Source organism: Lygodium microphyllum, chromosome 2, assembly GCF_053477565.2.
Source record: "Lygodium microphyllum isolate KBCC chromosome 2, Lygodium_microphyllum_v1.1.10, whole genome shotgun sequence".
Lineage (NCBI taxonomy): Eukaryota > Viridiplantae > Streptophyta > Polypodiopsida > Schizaeales > Lygodiaceae > Lygodium > Lygodium microphyllum.
Window position 1 is genome coordinate 141,088,762 of NC_141136.1, and position 17,142 is coordinate 141,105,903.

Below are 17,142 nucleotides of genomic sequence, written 5' to 3' on the forward strand. Positions count from 1 at the left end.
GATCTTGTACTTGTAGGTTGAAGCGACTCGGATTGGGCCGGTGACGTGGACCACAGGCGGTCTACAACAGGTTACTGCTTTACTTTGGGTGCAGGTGTTATTTCATGGAGTAGCAAGAAGCAGCCCACGGTAGTCCTTTCGTCTACTGAGGCGGAGTATCGGGCCGCGTCTTCCACCACATGCGAGGTTGTGTGGCTTCGGAGATTGTTGGAGGAGCTTGGGTGCCCCCAGACTCGTCCTACATTGCTGCGATGTGACAATGAGAGTTGCATTGCCTTGGCAAGGAACCCTGTTTTTCATGCCCGGACGAAGCACATTGAGATTCAGTACCACTTCATCCGAGAAAAGCTTTTGGATGAGACCATCACTGTGGAGTATTGCAAGACGGAGGACAATCTTGCGGATGTGTTTACGAAGGCGCTTCCTCAGGCTCTACTTCGGCAACATTCCAGATCCCTCAGGCTTCTGCCCTGTCCAGGCTCTGAGAGGGGGTGTTAGAGATCAGTGATCATAGCCTGCACAGTCGGACCAGCAGCTGCACAGTCGGACTGTGCAGTCGGACTGCCACGTGGCAGTCCGACTGTCTGCAGCCCAGTCGGCTGCATTTAATGCAGCCGACTTATTCCAGGCTGCGCCCTATTTTCTGGCGCCCTAGTTCGTGGCAGTTTTTGACTATTTATAGTCGACATTTCCAGCAGTCTGGCCACTCTTCTCTGTCGCAGATTACAGACCGGTGCCGTGCAGTTTTCTGTCTTTGTTCACAGATTTCAGACAGCAGACAGTGCAGACTGCAGTAGACTTCGAGGTGGACAGCAGGTCGCATTGTCGAGGTGGAGACACGCAGTCCAGCGCACTGCGCCCATGTATATCTTTGTATTCAACATTCTTTATACAGCAGATCTTCATTGTCCACTGTCTCTTTCTCTCCCTTCTCTCTCTGCGTTCTCTCTCTCTCAGTCCTACACTTCCGCACCGCTGCACTCTGACACAATGCACATATTGTAGCACACACACACACACACACACACACACACACACGTGCGCACGCACACGCATGCACGCGCACGTGCGTGTGCTCTCTTTTTTTTTTCGTAAAAGGTAATTGTATTAATTACGAAAAAAAAATGCAAGATTACTTGATTACAAGATACATGATGACACTAAGCCATCATGTGAAGAGGTTCTAGTACTACGAGTTACAAAGTCATGGCAAAGACGCGGAGGAAATTGCCATATGCCAGGGACGTAAGTCCTCCCTAGAGGGCATGCCAGAATGCTGGAGAAGATCTAGTTGCCAATACAAGAGGCCCTTAAGCCTAGTAATATTCCGCTGAACATTATAGGCGGAATAAAAAAGAAAAGCATTCCGAGTGGTCCAGTTATGCCAACAGCCCCAATATCGAAGAAAGTGATACATGAGCTTCATATGTGGTTGTGCCGGAGTGGGGTATTTGGGCTGTCCAAAAGCCCAATCAAAGGGGCGTAGTGAGAAACCAACCACCGCTCGCCAAACGGCTGACAAGAATAACCAGACTTTCTTAGCGATGGGGCAAGAAATAAATCGGTGCCGGGCGGATTCCACAGTAGTGGTGCAAAAGAAACAGTTGCCGTTGGAGATTCATCACGCCGCTCGCCAAATGGCTAACAAGAATAACCAGACTTTCTTAGCGATGGGGCAAGAAATAAATCGGTGCCGGGCGGATTCCACAGTAGTGGTGCAAAAGAAACAGTTGCCGTTGGAGATTCGTTGCTTGGAAAGAGCTGAAGCAAGCAGAAGACCACCAATCATCACTCTCCAAAGAAAGACCTTATATTTGAAGGGTGTCTTGTTCAACCAGCCCTCCATCACAGTTGCCCTCCACCATGATCGGGATTTACGCAATCCCCATAGAGTATTCGCTTTAGTAACCAACCATTGATGATCCTTAATCAGAAGATGATACACCTGGTTAGCAGAAGCTTTGCTTAAATTCAGCCGGCCTTCGAAGTCCCAATCCTGCCAGGGATGATCCGAAGCAAGGGCAGGAAAGGGTTGTCTGCTCTGGAGCACCATCAAAAGCTGTTCCCATAAATGCCTATATCCACGAGGGATCCTGAAAAACCTCCTAGCTGTACGAAACGATATTAGGACATTGCGATTGGCAAGGGTGGCATCCGCGACTGAAGATAAGCCCAAACGTGGCATCCAGTTGAATTGTGGTCTAAGCTCGTGTTTACCTTCCCATGAAAGTAACCGCGAGACTGCCAACAATTCCAATTGAAAAGAATTAGTAGCTAAGCGATCCTCCGTTGGATGCCACTGAGCCTTCTGGAGGACCAGTTTCCAGGAACATACCGAATGAGTAAGTAGCGATGAAGAAGAACTGGAGAACCGCGAATCAGCATTAAGAACATGCCACCAAGAACTCCAGATTTGGGTATTGCCATGCAGAAGCCCATGGTCCTCAAGGAAATAACGTGCTATAAGGACCCACGGATGATGATCCGAGCACATGGCGCAGAAAAGAGACCAACGGAGTGACAACATGTGAGTTTGGGCATCTAAAATAGCCCCTCCACCCATGCGTTTGGGGGTGCACGCATGCGACTAAGAAATCCATGAAATACCAGCATGCAAGGAATCCTTCTTCCATAGCATGAAACGAATAGATTGAGTAAGAGCATTCAGCGTCGTAGTAGTCTAGGGCAGCAATGGCAAGAAATATGTGAGCATTGGCAACATAATTGTTTGGGGTACTTTGAGGCGAACATGGAAGGGCCAAGCGTGAGACTTCCAATACAGAAACTTAGCCACCATTTTCTGAGAAATCCACTGCAAAAGCTGCTTTGGGGGAACATCAACACCCAAAGGGTACCCAAGATGCCTGACAATGGAGCCACGAGGAACAACCATACCCTGCCAATCCAAGGACTGCAAATCTGACTCCGTGTAGCTGAGAATGGCTGATTTGAACGCATTGATGTGAAGGCCGAACGCCTGACCAAAGAGAGCCCAAACATCCAATGCTTTTGGAAGTTTATCCTTGTCTGCACGCAAAATCATAAAGCTGTCATCAGCCAAGGATTGACTAATGAAGTGCTGTCCAGAAGGAAGCGACAATCCAACCAACTGAGTAGAAGCTGCCATATGAGATAACATCGAAAGAACTGGATGAGTCGCAAGGGCAAAGAAGAGAGGGCTCAAAGGGCACCCCTGTCTGACAGAGCGGGCAAGGACAAATGGCTCATTAACGCCTCCATTTAGCATGACTCGCGAAGACGCCGCAGCACTGATGGTGTAGATTAGACAAGACATCCGAGCACCAAAGCCCATACCAGACATAAGTTCAGCAACGAAAGACCAGTCCAGATAGTCAAAAGCCTTTTCTAGGTCCAATTGAATCAGTACGACCTCCTGATTAGAATGCCTTGCATAATCAATCGCCAGTTGCGCATTTAATACATTATGCAGAATGTTTCGGCCCTTAATGAAACCATATTGGAGAGGGTGCACAATGGCAGGGAGATGCTTATGGAGCCGATTCGCCATTACTTTGGAAAATATTTTATATATAGACCCATCAAAGAAATTGGGCGCCAATGTTTCAACGTAGACGGCGAAGGAACCTTTGGAAGTAGTTTAATAAGTCCTTCTTTCCATGAGGAAGGCATGATCCCCGTTTTCCACACCTGCTGAAACAAAGCCTTCAATGGTTTCGCCAGTTGGGTAGCAAAAGCCTCAAAGAACTCATTGGTGAGACCATCCCAACCCAGACTTTTATCCTTGGGCAAGTGTAACAAAACGTCTATAACCTCTGCCTCACAAATATCTGACTCCATAGTAGCTTGCATGTCTTGCGGAACCTGATTGCGGACCAGGTCATAAAAAACCGAACGGGCCTGAGTAGTTTGGACTGAAGGTGGAGAAGTGGAAACAAGAAGGTCGCGGAAATAATTCCTACACATATGCACAATAGTTTGCGGATCAAGGACTAGGTGGCCTTCTGCATCCTCGAGTCTGGTCATATTCTCTCGAGCAGGAGAGGCATGGAGAGCTCGAAAGAACTTATGAATCTGACACGCACTATCTTGCAAAGTCTCCGTGAGCTGTTGCAATTTGGCCTGCTGATACGATTTCAACTGAAACTCTTTAATAAGATCAGCCACCCGCATTGCCAATGCTAGCAGAAATGCATCATCCGGAGTGTCCACCAGCAGAGAACGAACCAAAGCCAACAGGTCCTCCGCTGCTTGTCGACGCCGCCGACAAAGAGAGGCATGATGGATCCCATACTGCCGAGCAACCCGCTGCACATTAGAGAGCAATCTTTCAAATGAAGCAGTGCCCTGAGAGGAGAAGTCCAATAAGAATCTATCAATTAATTGCTGCATATAGCCCTGAAAGATTGCATGCTTCAAGTAAGACGAGTTGAAACGCAAAGGGAGTCTCTCTAGAAATTGCTTGAAAGGTACAATGGGTTGTGCAAGCAGCTCAAGCTGGAGAGGGAAATGGTGCAACAAGGCATATTGCTGCAACACTTTCATTTCGAGCATCTCAGGAAGAAAATCATCATTCTGCATGATGTATATGCGGTCCAACCGCGACCATGTTGTTGCATACTGGGTAGAATGGAAAGTAAACCTTGTAGAAGACGGGTGTAGCCAGGACCAGAGATCTTGTTTAAGAACAGTAAGAGCCAACTCATGCCACATACGACTTTCCGGCGCGTCCATTACTGAATGCTCCGATGTGGATTGGGAAGAATCAACACACATATTGAAATCCCCCATCAAGAAGCCCCGTCTGCCAAGTGACAAGGAAGTCTACAAAGTCTGCCAAAGCTCCCGGCGAGATAAAGGATCATTTGGAGCATAGAGGTCAAGTAACCATAAGATCTCCCCTTCGAATAAAATTTCAATCACCAGAAAGCGGCCATGTACATCATTTTTAATAAGAACAGGCTGATATTTTTCATGTACAATCATGAGCACACCCGAATAATGCATGGCCTGTGTCCTTGCATACAACAAACGAAAGCCATGGCAATCCACAACTTTTCCAGCTTCTCCGTGACTCTTGTGCTCAATAGCACACAGGACATCCCACTGATTCTCATGCAATACAGTCCACATGGCATGTTGCTTGTGGCGAGAATAAATTCCTCGCACATTCCACGTGGCTATTTTCATGTGTATTCAAAACAAAATTTGGTACGAGACACAGCTTGCCTCGATTTGACTTTTTCTGCGAGAATGTCCAGGACTCCCTCATCCAAGAAATCCGCCAACACAGCAAAAGAGTTTTGAGAACCAGATTTGGAGGTAGACGGTATAGCTGCTGGCTTGGGGCTGGAACGGGGATAACGACGATCCCACGAGGTATCAAAAGCCAGCTTAGTAGGTGGACCCTTTGGACGATCCGAATACATTCTCCTGGTGGGCTGAGGACAGGGGGCAGAGGAAACCATAGCAGGAGCAGAGCGCTCTGAAGACAACATTTCTTTCCTGCGCATATAGGTACGCATGGGATCTTATGAGGTAGTAGGCACAGTATTCTCCATGCCAGCAACAACCCTGTTGCCTTTTTTTGCGCGTACTTCAACCCAGTCAGTGGTACGGTAATCCAGACCCGAAACCTGTTGTTTACCTTTGTCTAGAACTTTAGGTGGGTGGATAGCATCCAGGGACGGAGCATCACACACCATATCTTCCATGGGCAGCGCAACATGGCCAGCATCTGAAGTGTGTTGCTACTCGGGGCATGCAGCCATAAAATGCCCCAATTGTCCATAGGAAAAGCAATGTTTTGCAAAATTGCCCCATTTCAAACGAAAGTGTAACGGATGCATACTAGAGCAATTGAGACGTAACCAAGTAGGCCTTTTCCTTGCAGTGTCCCATAACATACACAACCGGTTGCGATTCACAGCCCTTAGACTTGGAGGGACCAGAATAGTGCCCATAGTGGCCATAGCGTCCTTCAACAATGGCTAATAGACAGCCGGATAATTTTCCACTTCAACCCACACAGGGCATTCACGTTGCAGCAGATGCTGAAAATTTGCCATTGGGCGCCATGGTACAACATGGACCAACTGGCGATAAAAAAACAAAGGCAGTTTAGACAAGAGAGCAGTATGGTGCGTCTCAGGTTTCAACAGCACCTTAAAAAAACCTCGGGGCCCAACAAAAATCTCTTCAACACATTCCCCTTGTAGCTGACTGTGCAGCCACTGGCGAATATGAGAAAGCAGTGGGATTCTACCAGTGAAGAAGAGTATCACACCGCGATCATAAAACACGGAAAAGGAGCGCAAGATAGTTTTCGGGTCCACAGTGGCTTCCAGAACATTGTCAGGTGTAGAGTCAGAAAAGACTTCCTGATTATGTTGAACATAATCGCCAAGCAGAGTGTTGGCAAATTCCAGCAAATGCTCCTAGTCAACATCCTTAGAGTCCACAGAATCTGAAGCAACCTGAGCATAGGAACGATCCTAATGATCCATTGTCTCTTCCGAAGTATGCTTGGTGCGTTTACCTGCAGGCTGGATGTCAGGACCAGGGGGTATCTCTTCGGTGCACGGAACCTTATCCTCAGGTTCCTCGGTATCAGAATCCGGACCAAGCGCTGCCACCGTTTGGTCTATAAAATCCAGATCCAGACCAGCCATATTGTATCACTACGTATACCGGACAGAGGCCGAGTGAAGATCTCACGGGGGGCAGAAACGCGCAGGCTGCTCTCCCTCTCTCTCTCTCTCTCTCTCTCTCTTTCTCTCTCTCTCTCTCTGTGTGCAGGTACAGATCAGCTCTCTGATCTGTGCAGGGTTGCAGTCGCGTGCTGCCAGGTGATGGCTCTCTTACTCTGACTCGGCACAACAAACTGCAGAGGGCAGACACCCACGGACAGCAGCAGCAAGCGGTGCTCTCGGCACTGTGCCATCTCCTTCCAAGGCTCGCGGTAGGACAGAGCGCAGCTCCTCTCTGCGCTGTATGTGAAAGGCGGCTCACAGGCCTGCAGGTATACAGTGCGCCATGGACAGCATCACGTTTGACAAAAGGCGACTCTGGTCGAAACCCTAAAACGCACAAAGACGCAAGCAGGAGCAGGCAGTCATCAGGCGGGTGGGTCTTCAGCCGCGCAGGCAGTTGTCAGGCAGTCATGAGGTGCGCAGACAGGCGTCACGCTTCAGGCAGCAGTCATGCGGCAGGATTCAGGCGTCAGGCGGCAGACGTCAGGTGAGAATCGTCAGGCGTCAGGTGAGAATCGTGAGGATGTCATCTTCAGGTGATGACAGGACGGGACCAGACGGATCTCTCTCTCTCTCCAGCGTACCGACCCAGGGAAACGTGCAGACGCAGCAGGCCGTCGTGCAGACACAGCAGGTCTTCGTGCGCGCAGGGGCTTGCGGGTGGTCAGGTCGACGTCAGGCCGTCCGCCATCGTCTCGGGACTCTCTCCAACGTGCGCTCTCTCTCTCTCGCTCTCTGTCAACCAGGGATTAGGGGGCATAGGGAGAGGATTGAGAGGAGTAGATGTTGATCCACCTAGGATAGAGGACCCTCACAGAATTCTTCAGTTCCAGCACTTAGTAGCACACCTACTTGTATCACATCGACTGTCCTTCTAGGAGAACAGACATGATGCTAAGGAGTCAGTGTGACCAGGCCATCAGGTAATGGAGACCATGTTGCCCATGTCCACCAGGATCTCGCCCTTGACAAACATACCTTCTGCCAAATCTCAACCATTATCACCTGCCACAACAGGCACATCCCTCACTTCAGCAATCTTTCCATCTTGGATCACCCATGACGGAGATCTTCAACAATAAAGAAGGCAGCAATCCAACTGATCACTATCATTTTGTGCTCATTAGCATTGTACATATTTTCAATCTTTTCAGGTTTTCATGTTTTGGTTGTGGGATTACTCTTAGAGTCCAGATGACCATGAGTTGTGCATTCATTTATTCTGTCTCTATTTTATTTTAGTTTGTTGTTTTTGTTGATGAGACAACACTAGTAGTTGTTTGGGTCTCATAGAGCATTTTGGCTTCTTTAGAGGTGTTAATATATCTTTCTTCCTTCTCTCTCTCAAGGGATACAAAGAAGGCGAGTCCCTCCCATTTCTGAAAGCATGGAGAGTAGGAAAGGATCGCACAAGCCTATGAGCACTTTTATTCCAATTCAAAGATGACACCAAGAGAGTTGCATTCCTCAAGAAGAGGGTTGTTTTACAATGGGTGCATGCAGTTGAAGGTGATGCCAAGAGAACCTTCGGAAGAGGATTGACAAAGTAATCCTATCTTAGAAGTACATAGGTATTAGTAGAAGGAAAATTTTGCCACATTGGTGGTCTCTCTGCATTTCAATATCTCCTCAAGGAAACCCCAAGCATATTTATCCTTTGTAATGGGGGACAAAACCATCCTTGAGATGGCCGTTCCTTTGGTCTGATAATATTGTATGCGCTTTTCATCAAAAGCATATCCAAGCATCTTTATCTTCTATAGTGCATGATCGGTGAGAGGAGACCAACCTTCCTTCTATAGGCTTTCCTGTGCCTTTATAAATATGCCGGGCAAAAAAAAAGTTCCACACCCTTAGATTCTCTCTCCCTCTCTGCCTGCATCAAGAATCTTGGAGGCTGATCATGCTAGACTTGACCAAACTCCTTGCCAGGTGAGAATCCCACTGAAATCCCTGGTATAAAGGAACATGTTTTTGAGGATTACCAGAATGTGGACTTATTCAGATCTTTGTTTATACACATACATGTGTTCCATGCCCTGAGAATGAGGATATGTCCAATGAGGATTCTTTAGATAGATTGAGGATTTAATGAAGGAAAAGGCAGAAGGTATACTCTAACATGTGCACACCTCGAGGATGCAACATAGAAGTCTTGTGTAAAAACAAAGGTCTATTTGGTATATCAACATTTTTTTTTGGGTGATTATATGCATTTAATCAGACAACGGGTGATAATTTTGCGGTTGCCTGAAATGAGTGACTATTCTTAAGCTGGTGTTTCATGTTTACCAGGAAGGGTACCTTGATGACATGGACTCTTGTTCTCCCCTGGCAAACTCAACCTTACATCCAGTGCATTGGGCATCACCCTCTTTGAAGAAAGAAACACCACAAGATGAGAGTAATGAAGCTACAAAATTCTCAGAGGAAGCATGTTCAACCAATATGCAGCAGAAAATATGTTTATCCAATATGTCTCAGAAATTTGTACCTGTACCTCCTGCACTTCCATCTCCTGGTTTTCTTAATAAAAAATCCACAAACATTCACGGAAGCAACTGGAAGCCTGAATCTACTGGGACTGGCTATTGGATCCCTAAAGAAGTAGCAGAAACATGGGACAGGTTGTTCTTTGAGGGCAATGCCGCAGATGTGTCTGTGATCACAGAAGATGGTGGCTCCTTCCAAGTGCACTCCATTGTACTGGTAATCCTTCGTCAAGCAGTGTTTTTGCATTTTGAAAATCAATTGCTCATTTGTTGTCTCATCGAAAGGCTGCAATTACAAGAGGTAAGATCCTCCATGCAGTGGTTTGAAGGTTTTGATTATGCTAAATTTCTTGGTATTGAACTTTTCCCCAGATGTCAGCGTCTCCAGTTTTTCATTCTATGATCAATAAGCATAGGGTGACCAAGACATCCACTTGCAAGATAGTGATTAGTGGGGTACCTTGTGCTGCTGCAAGTATGTTTATGAGGTTGATCTATTCATCGAGGTGGGCCTTGCATAATAAGTGCTAGTAGATAAAATTTTGTGAATCAGGCTAATATTTCCCTCTTCATATAGTTTGCATTGTGTTTTACTTCAACTAGGTGATTCTGTTCTGTGTGCTTCCAGGTATGACCATGCAGACATGGAAAAGTATGTTTTGCATTTGCTGGTTCTGTCACATGTGTATAGTGTTCCTTTCATAAAACATCTATGCACTTGTCAGCTTGAGCAAGGCGTCCTCACAGTTGAAAATGTTATTGATGTCCTACAACTGGCACGACTGTGTGATGTTCCACGATTAAACTTGATGTGCCTTCGCCTTATTATTAATAACTTTATGAGTGTGGCAAGAACAGAAGGCTGGCGAGTTATGCGTGAGGTTGATCCTTCTTTGGAACAAGAGTTGGTGGAACATGTGATTGATGCAGATACTGTAAGTGAAGTGTAAAGTGTCTCATTGCTGTAAGTTTGATGGGTTTGTCCTGCTTTCAATCTGTCTTGATCTTGTTTTCAGAAAAGGCAAGAAAGAATACGCAAGATAGAAGAAGAGAAAGTTTATGGTCAACTGCGAGATGCCATGGAAGCCCTTGTCCATATTTGCAGGGATGGCTGTCGTACGATTGGTCCTCATGATAAGGCTTTTAATGGAAAGCAGGCAGGACCATGCAATTTTCCGGCATGCAAAGGGCTTGAATCCTTAGTCAGACACTTTGCTGGGTGCAGAATAAAGGTTCCGGGAGGTTGTGTACATTGTAAGCGTATGTGGCAGCTTCTGGAGTTGCACTCACGCTTGTGTCAAGAGGTAGACACGTGCAGAGTCCCTTTATGCAGGTACAGGTTAACTTTTTGCAAGTATTCTACCATATATTAATGTGGTGGGAATTGATCAGTCTTTTCTTCCAGTCATGATAGAAAACTCCTGAACCTTTTGCTACTAGGTCATGACTAGTTTAGTGTTATCAATAACTATCTTGTCCTGTCAAAATATACCTTGTGTATTGAAGCTGATTGGTGGCACAATTACAGGCTTAGCTAATGGATCATCTGGATATATTGTGCAGCTGATTGATCATGATTTCTGTTCCTTTGTGCAATTTTAGCTGATTTGGAGACTGGCTTTTACTGATATTCTCTCAAAGGATGTGTGGTTAAAATTATGCTAGGCTGTATTGGTCTATTGAATCTAGTATTTATAGCTTTGGACCTCTACAGGAACGATGCTAGTTATTATGAATTGAGTTGAGCAGCAAGGTATACGATGCTAAGACATGCTTGGAAAGCATAATGGGGTTGTGGATGCACTCTCTAGAGTGCCTCAAATCTCAACAATCATAGTGGCTCATCATAGACTTTCAAGACAAAATGAATACTAAAGAGAGAGATGCTGGTTTTGCAGTAAGTGGCTTACCACTGGGGTAGCCACTTGATTACCAAAATAAAAAAAGATGCTGATTTTGGAGTGATTTACAAGGAGGTTTCCATCTGCCTGGCTTCATGAAAGATGGTTACTTTCAAATGAATCGCCTTTGAATTACTTTTCCATTTTAGGGAAAAAGGTTCTCAAAGGACATCATGAATGTCCGTATGCAGGACACAGAATATGTAACCACTTTAAATGCAGTTTAGTGCTTCTTTTATGGTGACATGTGAAGAGAGACACACAGTTTCATAGAAACTTGCCTAGCCCATTAGAAATCCAGTCCATGTTTGTTGCAATTTTTGCCAGCATGAGATGCTTCCTTGAATTTACCAAATGTAGGTTGTAATGACAAAACACCATTTTCTCCAACTCAACTTGTTTCTCTTCTTTGTATAAAATAGAGCTGATGTGCTCCAATTCCACTAAGTAAGTCCACTACCACATTATAGATTCATCAGCCTGGACTATTGAAGATAGTAAGATCGCACTACATGAATTTCTAGACCACATCAATACCAACTCAATATAAAAGACTAACATGATGTTATATAGACTCATAAAAGGGACTTGACATGTTGTGAATAGTTGAACACTGAACAATCATGTCCATAATGCAAATGGTAAACACATCATCCAATGATCTATGAAATGATTTATGGTCAACTTTAAAGTACAATCAAAATAAGCATGATCTATCATCTAAAGACATTACCCACTATGCATCATTTGAAGGCGTCATCTCTTATGTCTCCTTTGGGCAAATGTTAACAATACTATCACGACTACTAGTGGAGAAAGATAAGGTATCATCATCATCATCATCATTAGTGTGAGAAGCCAATGTAGCTGCCATAGATGTAGAGATACTAGTTGAGCTTGGTCTAGAGGTAGAAGCTGTCACGGGGACATGAAATTTTGAGATACTTTAATCTTGCTAGTAACATTTGATTAAGTTACTAATCAAATGTGCAAGGTTGTTTAGCACATTTGATGCACATGGCAGTTATTTCATGGGAACGGACCAAGGACCCTGAGGATGCAGTGGGTGTTAAAGGAGAAAGTTGTGTTAAGTTATGCTAACTGGGTTTTGGTGGCCAGTTGGTACCAGGTTGGACCCTAGGACAATTGTTTGGCTATTAAGTGTCAGTGGTGACACTAGGGACTAGCATTAATTAATTAATTAATGCTAGTCTAAGGGTCAACAAAGGTTGGAAACCACTCCAAGTTGCAAATGGCCTAGCCAATTTCATTCCAGATGGGCATGTTTAATTTTGGGCAGGGTTAGAAGGAGTGAAATTAATTTTTAGAATTAATTAATTCTGAAAAATTAATTTAATGGCTGAAAAATGCATTAGGAAGGCGGCCACTTGGCAAAACTTTCCCATGCAACTAGGGAGAAGGATGTTGAAGGGTGGTGGAAGTTGAATGGCAGCCATTTGGAGCTTGGTGAAGGGAGAGGAGGTGATCAGATTTGGCTCTGAGAGGCGATGACAACTGATCACGTGCCGCGACAGGACAGGGGGCAGCAGATTTTCTCTTCCGCCTAGCGGAGCTGGTATTTTACCCTCCTTTTAAAGTTGTTGGTGCCATCAGATTTGTCATCAGAGCTACGAATCAGAAGATACATTTCAGCTGATTTTCTCTCTTTCTATAACATTCTCTCATCTCCTCCAGTCTAAGCTCAAGTATTCTCAGCAATTCTCAGCCATGGGTAGCAGAGTATAGCCAAATTTGGTGGATAGCAGAGAGTTTACTGCTGTAAATCCTAAATTATAGCAATAATTGGGGTTTAGCAATCACCTTGGGACCCGAGCCATCAGTCAAAGGCATTGTACACTGAAATCAGCACCGAAAATTCGTGGAATTGTGAGGATTTCAGATGCCAGCCCATCTATTGTGAATTTGGGACAGCATTTGACTAGTTGGGATTCCAGTAGAGTAAGTCCTGGGTGAAAATCGAGGGGCAATTTGCCCGAATGCTTTGCTGATTATTGGAACAGCAAGGGGCTTTTGAATCAGCCAAGGAGATTGTGAAATCTAGGTTTATAATTTATCCATCAGCAATTGAAATTAAAGAAATACCGAAAGGGGCATCAGTTTTGGGGCCAACGGGGTGTCCACTGTCCAAGTTTATGAAGGTAAAGTGAGCATTTCGGTTTATGTTCATTTGCTAATTGCTGTAATTAAGTGCTTAATCAAGTTAATGTTGAGATATCGAGCTCCACTCGTGATATGCCAGGGTGACCGTTGTGCATTTATGTCACTGACTTGTCAGTTGCAGATGCGGTTGGTACACTGCCCATGAATAATAGTTGGATGACAGCTATCCTCATCTACTCTAGTTCGTGGCTCAGTTAGTATGCCACCTTAGTTAGTTGAGTTTGGTTTGAGACCCATATATAGGGTTCTTCTATTTCTATGTCCTTTTCTTTTTTTGGCTTACACAACTAAGAAGAGGAAAACTGTTTTCAGCCTCCACCTTTGTGTGTATTCCCCCATTGTGCAAGCAAGAAAGCTACAAGTGAGACTCCTTCCTTCTCTCCCACAATCTTGACATGGTATCAGAGTCTTGTTCGTGGTAAGGAGCTCAAGAAAGCAAGCCAAGTTTGCGGTGTTCTGGTAAGAGGATCAGTGTTGCTTTCATTCTTCTGTTTTGGGAGCAAGTCTCTGCAGGCAGCACAGCCGCCGGAAAGTGCAAGAGTGCATTGTCTTAGGTTAAGACGTCCTTCGCGGTGAAGCAAGAGAGCAGTATATGCTGCTGGCAATGGCTTTAGCCCTCGGTGACCCTGTTTTTTTGATTTGAGGTCATTTCGGGGCCTGTTTTGGAGACGGAAGTTTTCTACACGCACTCAGGAAAAGGCCCAGTTTTAGGCTGTGCGACCACTGTTCTACAGGTCGGTGAAAAGTTACTATAGAAATTGCATTGTATGCCTGTGCACAGAGACATCGGGAGTTACAGAATCATCCTTGCTGTCTGTTGATGCAAAATTCTGTTTTGGGAGCAAGTCTCTGCAGGTAGCACAGCCGGAAAGTACAAGAGTGCATTGTCTCAGGTTAAGACGCCCTTCACGGTGAAGCAAGAGGGCAGCATATGCTGCGGGCAATGGCTTTAGCCCTCGGTGACCCTGTTTTTTTGATTTGAGGTCATTTCGGAGCCTGTTTTGGAGGCGGAAGTTTTCTGCATGCACTCAGGAAAAGGCCCAGTTTTAGGCTGTGCAACCACTGTTCTACAGGTCGATGAAAAGTTACTATAGAAATTGCATCGTATGCCTGCGCACAGAGACATTGGGAGTTACAGAATCATCCTTGCTGCCTGTTGATGCAAAATCGTTACTAGGAAGTGACTGTGTGGTCAAATACCACTTTCGTCAGTTTTGCAGATTTGCCCTTGTGAGGCTGAAGCTGTGTTCTTTGCAGTGACATAATTTTTTGCAGTATTTTGTAATGGCGTCTGATTCTCTTTCAGAGATTGTCATTGAAAAGCTTGACAAGAACAACTTCCAAGCATGGAAGTTTAGAATGATGAATTTCCTTATGGGAAAAGGATATTGGGAATTTGTTGCAGGAGATGAAGAAGAATCAGTTCTTCCTGATCTTCCCAATCAACAGCAAATGCAGGAATTTAAAGCATGGCATGAGAGAGCCAGGAAAGTTATGTATTGGCTGTCTATCAGCATTTCAGACTCTATGATTGTGCATATTCAGGATGCAAGTACGCCAAAGGAGGCATGGGATACTTTGTCAAAAATGTATAGCATAAATACGTAAGCCAGGAAAATGCAGCTCAAGCAAGAGTTGCACAATGTGCAAAGATAAAGTATGAGCATCAATGACTACCACATGAAGGTGAAGAAGATTGCATATACACTTGCTTCCATTGGGTCACTAGTGGAAGATGATGATTTAGTTTCTGTGACCTTGAATGGTCTAGGAAAGGATTATGCAGAGTTTCGAACATCCATTTCCGTCCGTGAAAGATTTCCTGATTTTGAGGAGTTGATTGCTCTTCTAATTTCTGAGGAGCAGAGAAATGGTGGTGCATCTTCTTCAGGAGGAACTTCAAAAGAAGTTGTATTCTACTCAAATGTTGGAAGAGGTAGAGGCAGAGGTAGAGGAGGCCGATCTGGAGGCCGTGGTAGAAATCAGAATATGTAGCAAACTCAAGAAAACCAGTCCTATGGAGGAGGACGTGGTAACTCTAGAGGCAGGGGGAGCCAAAGAGGTCGTGGTAGATGGCAAAGAGGGCAAAATGCAAATAGCAATGTTGAATGCTACTACTGTGGTAAAATGGGTCATATGGCTAAAGATTGCTATAAAAAGCAGAATGACATCATGAATGGAAAACTGCAACAAGGGAATTATGCATCTTTTAATAGACAGGGTGATGATAGAAATGAGCATTTGTTTATGGTGCAGCACATGACCAATTCTCAGAAGAAACTAACGATGTGTGGTATGTTGACTCAAGTGCATCAAACCACATGACAGGTCATGCAGAATGGATGCAGGATGCAAGATGCAAGGAAAATGGAAAAACTAGGATTTGTGGAGACTGGTGATGATACTGCACATCCTATTGTGCAGATTGGAAATATTCATTTGTCTATGCAAGATGGAAAAAAGAAATACCTGTCCGATGTATTTCATGTCCCGAATATCACCAAAAATATGGTTTCAGTTGGTCAAATGGTTGAGCATGGCTTGCAGGTCAGATTTAATTCCCATGGATGCTTTGTTGAGGATATGAAAAATAAAGGTCGCTTGATAGCAAAAGAAAAGAAGAAGGGCAGAATGTTTACATTGGATGCAGACATGCCTGAATTGAGTGCAGCAATGTTTGCACATGGGACCGGTGTAGTTGCAGATATTGATATCTGGCATAAACGCATTGGTCATGTTAATGTACAGCGACTTAAATCAATGTAGGCCCAAAATATTGTTACAGGATTACCAAAATTCAAGGTTGCAGAAATGCATAAGGTATGTGAAGCCTGTTAGTTTGGAAAACAGGCAAGGAAACCATTTCCTAGACATGTTCAAGAGAGTAAGAAGCCGTTGGAATTAATCCACTTTGATGTGTGGACTACTAAAACTGCATCTCTTGGAAGCTGTCATTATTTTGTCACTTTTATTGATGACTATAGTAGAAAAGTTTGGGTGTATTTTATAAAAAAAAAAAGTGAAGTTTTTGGGCATTTCAAAACTCTTAAAGCTGTGGTTGAAAAAGAAACAGGTCTACAAATAAAATACCTAAGGTCAGATGGAGGGGGAGAGTACATTTCAAATGAGTTTGCAAGGTTCTTGCAGGAGCATGGCATAAAGCAGCAATATTCATGCAGTCATACCCCACAACAAAATGGAATTGCAGAAAGGAAAAACAAGCATATTGGAGAGGTATCTCGTGCCATGCTCAACGAAAAAGACTTGCCAAATATTTATTGGGCTGAAGCAGTTGCTACAGCAGTCTACATAATGAACAGAACTCCCACTGTAGCAATACATGGGATGACTCCAGAGGAGAGGTATACTGGTAGGAAACCAGATATTTCTCATTTGAAGATTTTTGGTTGCATTGCCTATGTTCATGTGCCAGATGAGTTGAGATCCAAGTTGGATCCAAAAACTGAGAAGTGCATCTTTATTGGTTACTCTCTACAGCAGAAAGGGTATAGATGCTATAACCCTTCTACTCGTAAGTTTACAGTGAGCAGAGATGTTTTTGATGAGATGAGTAGCTGGTATAAACCAATAAATGTGATTGATGATGTAGATGCACAAAATGGTAATGCTGCACAGAATTCACAGCAGCAGTCACAAAATATTAGTGGACCTGGAACGTCCTCTAGCAGTGGCTCACATTCTTTGCCATGGACAGACAGATTGAGATCAGGAGAATCTTCTCAAAGCAATGCAGATAGTGGTATGCATGTATCACGAAAAGGAAAAGAGAAGGTAGATCAGCCTATGTTTGATGTGAATGCAGGTCACTCTTATGTG

The 17,142-nt window shown here is 44.5% G+C and overlaps 1 protein-coding gene across 3 annotated transcripts in view; it reads left to right on the forward strand.

The window, feature by feature from the left end:
- The window catches only part of BT3 (BTB and TAZ domain protein 3), a 51,644-nt gene that overhangs the window by 21,152 nt on the left and 13,350 nt on the right, over window positions 1–17,142 (forward strand). For all 3 annotated transcript variants that reach the window (XM_087699362.1, XM_087699359.1, XM_087699367.1), the window contains 4 exons: window positions 9,027–9,440; window positions 9,596–9,729; window positions 9,852–10,158; window positions 10,240–10,556. In XM_087699362.1, the coding sequence (XP_087555488.1) occupies window positions 9,027–9,440; window positions 9,596–9,729; window positions 9,852–10,158; window positions 10,240–10,556 (1,172 nt within the window). The remainder of the gene's footprint in view (window positions 1–9,026; window positions 9,441–9,595; window positions 9,730–9,851; window positions 10,159–10,239; window positions 10,557–17,142) is intronic.